The sequence below is a fragment of the Oncorhynchus kisutch genome, linkage group LG30, assembly GCF_002021735.2.
Source record: "Oncorhynchus kisutch isolate 150728-3 linkage group LG30, Okis_V2, whole genome shotgun sequence".
Taxonomy (NCBI): domain Eukaryota; kingdom Metazoa; phylum Chordata; class Actinopteri; order Salmoniformes; family Salmonidae; genus Oncorhynchus; species Oncorhynchus kisutch.
The window spans coordinates 39743628-39752151 of NC_034203.2; the positions used below are offsets into that span (position 1 = coordinate 39743628).

Genomic DNA, 8524 nt, shown 5'->3' on the forward strand with positions numbered 1-8524 from the left:
CTCTTGTGATCATTGTCACGAAGCTACACCCTTCCCACTGGTGTTAGAAATTCAGAATGAGAAAGTGTAGGCTATAGGTCTATAGAAATAATTACGCTCAAATTGAAAATCATTCAACGAAATAATGAGGATTTCTATCAGCCTAATCGAGGTGGAGATGACTTCTCACATTCCAGTATTTGAACTGCTAAACAAAGCGTGCAGGCAATGGCAATGTATGCTTTAGGTATCATGTCGGGAGCGGCTTGTGGATTTGACAGCTCTGACGTAGTTCCAGCTCCGACACTGTCAAAACATCAGCTATGCGGAAGTTTTTTGAAACCGAACAGAAGACTCCATTTATGAAAGTTCTGTCTGACTTTGTCTTTGGAAAATATTTTACATGTGTGCCTAATTTGTAATAATAAACAAGTTGCAGAAGAAGCACACCAATCATTAGAGAAATTACATTTAAAAAAGACATTTCTTTTCCAGACGTTGACATCACGTACATTTCACTTTGCGTGCTGAATAAAAGGTTCGAAGATCCATTTAAGACATCTTTTTGACATCAGTATAAAACGTATGTTAAAAAATATATGTTTTATACAGAAGCAGAACATTTGTATTTTCTGAATGTTGAAAAAACAAATTTACAGACTTTGAAAATATGTTTTTTTTTTCCTATGGAAAATTAAAACTGCACAAACATTCTCAATGAAGTAGGCATTATGTCACAGTAATATAAGAAATACCTTGCAGCAGAATATGTATTATTGTTCCCATCTGTCACATGCACTTATGTTCAATTTTTCAAAAGCTTAAAAAAAAACTAGAGTCGATTGACACACCGGTGCTTCTCACAGTGACTTCATTTTGAATATTGAGTAGATCCCTGTGTGTTTATGGTAGAGACTTACCTTTTCTTGTAGTGGTTGCAGCTCAATCGCCTCTTTCCGTCGATATGTAGTTCCAAAACAGGAGGCTTGTGAAAGCTGTCTTTTTCCACACAAGAGGATACGGACAAGAAAATCATAATGAAATCGTTTGTAAAACCTGAACAGTTTCCACCAAAGATGAGACTCTTACGAACAAATCAAGATTAGTCCGGACTGCACCGAAACAAGACCCCAAAAAAGACGGCTGGTATGGACAGACGTTTTCGTCGTTAAATGCTTAGTGTGAAATGTAGGCCTTTAATCGTTCACAAGAATACTTCCCACAAGTCTAAAAGCAGGATCAGTGGAATTCTGGGCTAGTAGAAGGAGATTCCACCATATTGCTTAGGTTACAAGTGATGATGTTTAACGGTCATGGCTGCCTTCCCATTTCTGACACCAGTGTAGCGAACAACAATCCCGGGTTGTGGCATGAAAGGCAAAAACCCTACTGGACTTATCATAGACGTCTATAATTGGTGCCAATTCTGAACCAATCTTAGTTGCCTTTTTTAGGTCAAATCAAGGCCGGTCCGGACCGCACCAAAAGAATATCTAAAAAACATCCAAAAGACGTCTGATGGTAAATGCTTAGTGGGTTTGTTGTAGTTTGAAATCAGTGCTTATTAGATATGTTCCATGCAATAATGTATCTACACATGAAGTGGAGGGCACTCTTTCTTTTAAGGTTTTCATATTACTGTATTAACATTGATTGCATCAATCATGTTTCATGCGAACCGCCTACGTTCAATTCAAGCTTGAATGGATTATGTAATAGTCTAGGTACCATTAGTGTGAACATTCCAAAAGCAAATGACACGGAGCACAAGGAGAGGAATGAAATAGCTGAGCAGACACGGCAACCTGGCTAAGGATGTCAGTCTACTTATTAAGAAAGTTTAAGAAAACAAAATGTGGCCTTCATGTTTGTGACATCAAAGCAAGATAAAAATGGATTAGATATGATTTAATGAATTAGTCCACTTTTGTAGAGATATCTCTTCACTGTTGGAGAGAGAGAGAGAGAGAGAGAGAGAGAGAGAGAGAGAGAGAGAGAGAGAGAGAGAGAGAGCGAGAGAGAGAGAGAGCGAGAGAGAGAGCGAGAGAGAGAGAGAGACAGAGACAGAGACAGAGAGAGAGAGAGAGAGAGAGAGAGAGACAGAGAGAGAGAGAGAGAAAGAGAGAGAAAGAGAAAGAGAGAGCGAGAGAGAGATGGGAGGGGTACTCTAGAATTCTAAATGATATGTCGAGGTGCAAAGTTTCGTCCCATTTCAGTGGCATCCTTGGAATAAATGTTTTGCACTTTTCAGCAGAGCAAGGGACACTTATGTGGATAGAATTACAATGAGACCTTTAAACATCTAAGGAAATCATCTCTCCGACTCTTCTCCCTAAGAGTGTGTTTTCTACCAGCATGAGTTCGGAGTGCACAAGCTACTACAGCGCAGAGAATGTGTTTATGAATGGCTCTTCATGTCCTAAAGAAGGGAGCGATCCGAGCGCGACATTCTGCTGCGGATTTAACGATATCAAGTATTGCTGTGATGATCCCAACAGCTTTTTCCCTTATGAGTATGGATACATGTGGTGGCTCAGGTACGTAAGGGATCTTTACTAGTCTTTATGATGGTGTGCTTTTTGGACATAGTTTTTGTAGAGTTATTACAATGGTAGACTATGATGCTTTATTTTATCTCAAGAAACCACAAGATGAGAGACATTGTTGATCATAATTATACAGCAAAGCGCACACAATTAATACACGAGAATTAAGGATATTTTTTAGGATACTGATAACAGATTTATAGGATCTTCACATTTCAATTGGTTTGCACTGGAGTTATGGTGATCTTATTAACTATAGGCTATTGTATGCCAAACTTATGGAAGGTGATAAATACCTAAATTAAAATCCAACATGAAAATGTGTAAAAGTTCAAATGGATCATGGGAAATGGTTAACCTTATTGGAAGGACATTTCAAATCAAATCGAATGAAATATAATTGGCCACATACACATGGTCAGCAGATGTTATTATGAGTGTAGCGAAATGCTTGTGCTTCTCGTTCCGACAAGTCCAGTAATATCTAACAAGTAATCTAACAATTCCCCAACAACTACCTAATACACACAAATCTAAAAGGGTGAATGGGAATATGTACATATAAATATATGGATGAGCGATGGCCGAGCAGCATAGGCAAGATGCAGTATAAAATAGAGTATATATATATGATATGAGTAATGCAAGATATGTAAATATTATTAATGTGGCATTAAAGTTCCACTGTTTAAAGTGACTAGTGATCCATTTGTTAAAGTGGCCAGTGATTGAGTCTCAGTGTAGGCAGCAGCCTCTGAATTAGTGATGCTGTTTAGCAGTCTGATGGCCTTGAGATAGAAGCTATTCTTCAATCTCTCGGTCCCAGCTTTGATGCACCTGTACTGACCTCGCCTTCTGGATGATAGCGGGGTGAACAGGCAGTGGCTCAGGTGGTTGTTGTCCTTGATGATCTTTATGGCCTTCCTGTGACATCGGGTGCTGTAGGTGTCATGGAGGGCATGTAGTTTCCCCCGGTGATGCGTTGTGCGGAGCAGTTGCCGTACCAGGCAGTGATACAGCCCGACAGGATGCTCCCGATTGTGGATCTGTAGAAGTTAGTCAGGCTTTTGGGTGACAAACCAAATTTCTTCAGCCTCCTGAGGTTGAAAGAGGCACTGTTGCAGTGTTTTTCCTGACACCACACTCTGAGGGCCCTCCCTTCCTCCCTGTAGGCTGACTCATCGTTGTTGGTCATCAAGCCCACTACTGTTGTGTTGTCTGCAAACTTGATGATTGAGTTGGAGGCGTGCATGGCCACGCAGTTGTGGGCAAACAGGGAGGTACAGGAGGGGGCTGAGCACGCACCCTTGTGGGGCCCCAGTGTTGAGGGTCAGCGAGGTGGAGATGTTGTTTCCTACCTTCACCACCTGGGGGCGGCCCATCAGAAAGTCCAGGACCTAATTGCACAGGGTGGTGTTGAGGCCCAGGGCCTCCAGCTTGATAATGAGCTTGGAGGGTACTATGGTGTTGAATGGTGAGCTGAAGTCAATGAACAGCATTCAAAAATAGATATTGTTCTTGTCCAGGTGGGATAGGGCAGTGTGCACTGTGATGGCTATTGCATTATCTGTGGACCTGTTAGGGCGGTATGCAAACTGAAGTGAGTCGGTGATATGATCCTTGACTAGTCTCCCGAAGCACTTTGGGGTCATTTAGAAATGTCCTTGTTTTTTAAAGAAAAGCAAATTTTTTGTCCATTTAAAATAACATCAAATTGATCAGAAATACAGTGTAGACATTGTTAATGTTGTAAATGCCTATTGTAGCTGGAAACTGATGATTTTAAATGAAATATCCACATAGGCGTACAGAGGCCCATTATCAGCAACCATCACTCCTTTGTTCCAATGGCACGCTGTGTTAGCTAATCCAAGTTTATCATTTTAAAATGCTAAATTATCATTAGAAAACCCTTTTTCAATTATGTTAGCACAGCTAAAAACCTTTGTTCTGATTAAAGAAGCAATGGAACTGGCCTTCTTTAGACTAGTTGAGTACCCGGAGCATCAGCATTTGTGGGTTTGATTACAGACTCAAAATGGACAGAAACAAAGAACTTTCTTCTGAAACTCTTCAGTCTATTCTTGTTCTGAGAAATGAAGTCTATTCCATGCGAGAAATTACCAAGAAACTGAAGATCTCGTACAATGCCGTGTACTACTCCCGTCACAGAACAGCGCAAACTGGCCCTAACCAGAATAGAAAGAGGAGTGGGAGACCCCGGTGCACAACTGAGCAAGAGGACAAGTACATTCGAGTGTCTAGTTTGAGAAACAGATGCCTCACAAGTCCTCAACTGGCAGCTTCATTAAATAGTACCCACAAAACACCAGTCCCAACTTCAACAGTGAAGAGGCGACTCCGGGATGCTGGCCTTCTAGGCAGAGTTCCTCTGTCCAGTGTCTGTGTTCTTTTGCCCATCTTAATCTTTTCTTTTTAATTGGCCAGTCTGAGGTATGTATTTTTCCTTGCAACTCTGCCTAGAAGGCCAGCATCCCAAAGTCACCTCTTCACTGTTGATGTTGAGACTCGCTCTTTCACTCTCTTTTGATGTGTTCTTCCTCTTTTTCCTCTCTCCTCATCTCTCTTTCTCCTCTTCCCTTCTCTCTACCCCTCTCCCCCTCACCCCCCTTCCTTCCCTCCCTCCCCAGCTTTGGGGCTCTGATAGGTCTGTCCATAGCAGCAGTGGTCCTCCTGGCCTTCCTCATCACAGTCTGTGTCCTCTGCTACCTCTTCATCGCCACTAAGCCCAGTCGCCTTGACAACGGCCTGCCACTACGACCACCAGGTAACACAAGTGACCAGAGGTGGCAACATACCATAATAATGGGCCAGCTACTGACATACCATAAAGATGGGCCAGCTAGTGAGATATCATAATGATGGGCCAGTAGTGACATACCATAATGATGGGCCAGCTAGTGACATATCATCATTATTGTCTTGCTTGGGACATACCATAATGATGGGCCAGTAGTACATACCATAATGATGGGCCAGTAGGGACATACCATAATGATGGGCCAGCTAGTGTCATACCATAATGATGGGCCTGCTAGTGATGTCTGGTTTCATAATGATGGGCCAGTTAGTGATGTCTGGTTTCATAATGATGGGCCAGTTAGTGACATACCATAATGATGGGCCAGCTAGTGACATACCATAATGATGGGCCAGCTAGTGTCATACCATAATGATGGGCCAGCTAGTGATGTCTGGTTTCATAATGATGGGCCAGCTAGTGACATACCATAATGATGGGCCAGCTAGTGTCATACCATAATGATGGGCCAGCTAGTGATGTCTGGTTTCATAATGATGGGCCAGCTAGTGACATACCATAATGATGGGCCAGTAGTGACATACCATAATGATGGGCCAGCTAGTGACATACCATAATGATGGGCCAGCTAGTGATGTCTGGTTTCATAATGATGGGCCAGTTAGTGACATACCATAATGATGGGCCAGCTAGTGATGTCTGGTTTCATAATGATGGGCCGGCTAGTGACATACCATAATGATGGGCCTGTAGTGACATACCATAATGATGGGCCAGCTAGTGATGTCTAGTTTCATAATGATGGGCCAGCTAGTGACATACCATAATGATGGGCCAGCTGGTGACATACCATAATGACGGGCCAGCTAGTGAGATACCATAATGATGGGCCAGTTAGTGATGTCTGGTTTCATAATGATGGGCCAGCTAGTGACATACCATAATGATGGGCCAGCTAGTGACATACCATAATGATGGGCCAGCTAGTGACATACCATAATGATGGGCCAGCTAGTGATGTCTGGTTGGGAATAAAAAAAGAGGACAGCAAAAACACACATTCTATCTCACAATGAACAAGTACAGCTGCAGTGTGTGTGTGTGTCTGTGCGTGCGTGCGTGCATGTGTGCCTGCTTGTGTGTCTCGGTATTCCAGGGTTGGACCCCCGTGAGGGCCCCAGCCACTCCGGCCCAGCACCGTCCATCGGCCCTCAGGGCTTCAGGAAGCACTTCTTCAGCAGGAAGCTGGACTGTGACAACCAGCCACCCGACCCTGAGAGATTGTTCCAGAGGTGCTTCGTCACCACCGTCAACATGGAGGGCCCATCGTAGTGCTCTTAATATGGAGGGCACTTTGTAGGATGCTTAGGAGGTAATGGAGGGCCCTTCGTAGGACGCATAAAGGCCCAGTGCAGTCAAAAACGTGATTTATTTGTGTTTAATATATATTTAGGTTGGGATAATACTGTGACATTTAAAAAATAATTGCTCTTGTTAAGAAGCCATTGTTTCGTTTTGACCATTTTGATTCAAAACAATCACATTAAGGTACTTAATTGTTACCCAGAAATTATTTGATATTAAGATAAAAATGTATGCATTGGGCCTTTAATATGAAGGGCGCTTCGTACGACGCTGTCTTCTAAAGGCGGTCAGATGCTTACTTGTTCTGACTGGAAATGAGTGTATAGAAGACTACGCCACACAGAGGGAGGACTGGAGAAGCAACAACCATTAATGACCATGTTCTGTATGGACTGGAGTAGTACTGAGTTTGTCAATGTTCAAACAGTAGTTGGCTGGTTAACCCACTCTAGAAACATTTCAGTTGAGCTTCTTTTTTTTCTGTTGATGAAAATAAACTTCAAAAACAGAAAGACAGAAGTCACGCTGGACAACTGTGGACCCGAAGCATATTGTCTGTCTTGCCTCACCTCTGTATTCCAATGTTGTTTGATGAAGCAAGAGAAAGGACAGAGGGAAATCTTTTCATTCATTATTTTGTGTTGAGAAATCCATTTTAACTGTGTCTGATTTAATAGAAGCTCGTGTGTCTTCAAGACAGACACTCTCAGATAACAAGCTCCTCAAACCAGCATTTACTGAACTTCAACGTCGACAGTTTGTGTGATTCTTCACCTTCTATCTGGACACTGTTTTCGATCGTCTACGTGTCTGTGTGTGAAATGTTTATTTGGTTGAGAATGTTGCCAATGGGACAACAAGTGTCTACAACGTATTTGCATCCAATAGAACTGATAAGGAAATAAATCAGACATAGTACAACATAATAACAAACAGAAAGCCTCAGATTTCCAGTTACCTTAACTTGGCCCGGTTTTCAAAACGTTCAAGGTGGAATCCATAACGGTAAAACTGCCACGTCCTTTTGCGATATTACAACAACAAATAAGTCACACCCTCTGACATCATCATCATCATTCCACGCGCGATAGACCAACAGCGTACGTACTGTAATTATTTATTTTCACGATGCTGGACACTCCACAACTCGGTTTCATCAACAAAAACAAATGTGCTGGCGCGCACAGCGGCGTCGTTTGCCCTTATGTGGATTTCAGCTTTAAAAAGGTCATGTCTGTTGTAATATAAAATACATGAAATTGCTTGTTGAAACATTGCATGTTGAACTGTCATGTTGAATTTTCTCAAAACTCAGCATTGATCATGGCAGAGATTATAGAATGTTATGTTCCACCGCTGTCCATGCTGCTGTCCCCATGTTCAGAAACACTTTAATTCATGTGGTCAAAGTCATTGTGTTGCCAATTTGCCATATACAATGGCTGCATGCCATGAGGCATCAGTTGTGTGAGTCACTTCTTTGTTAGTCATGCTTCAAATAGAGAGTAACTTGTCAAAGAGGAAAGATGGTGCACCTTTATGGTGTGTTATCACAGCAGGCACCAAGTTTGATGTTTTCTCAATCTATTAAAGTGGGTGGCTGAGTGCACAACACATTAAAATGTACTTACAAAAATAAAATGCATGTGGCCTTTCAATATTCAAAGTGCTTTATAAAAACGAACTATTTCTTTATATACACATTTGAAAAAAAGTGTGAGAAGCAGATGCTATATCAATTTGTGATCAAACATTTACATAAGCTATCCAAGAGCACAGAGCTTGACAACCCCTCCATGTGGTTACATAAAACACAAACTCAAAATGGGACATCTGTTGACGAGATCGGGGG

The 8524-nt window shown here is 42.0% G+C and overlaps 1 protein-coding gene across 1 annotated transcript; it reads left to right on the top strand.

Moving 5' to 3' along the window:
- The first annotated feature begins 2013 nt into the window (after window positions 1–2013).
- LOC109874594 (protein shisa-like-2A) lies at window positions 2014–8313 on the top strand. Its single transcript, XM_031809680.1, has 3 exons — window positions 2014–2516; window positions 5177–5313; window positions 6464–8313. Exons 1-3 carry the CDS (start codon window positions 2335–2337, stop codon window positions 6637–6639), a joined length of 495 nt encoding a protein of 164 aa, XP_031665540.1. The 5' UTR covers window positions 2014–2334; the 3' UTR covers window positions 6640–8313.
- Window positions 8314–8524: the final 211 nt, after the last annotated feature.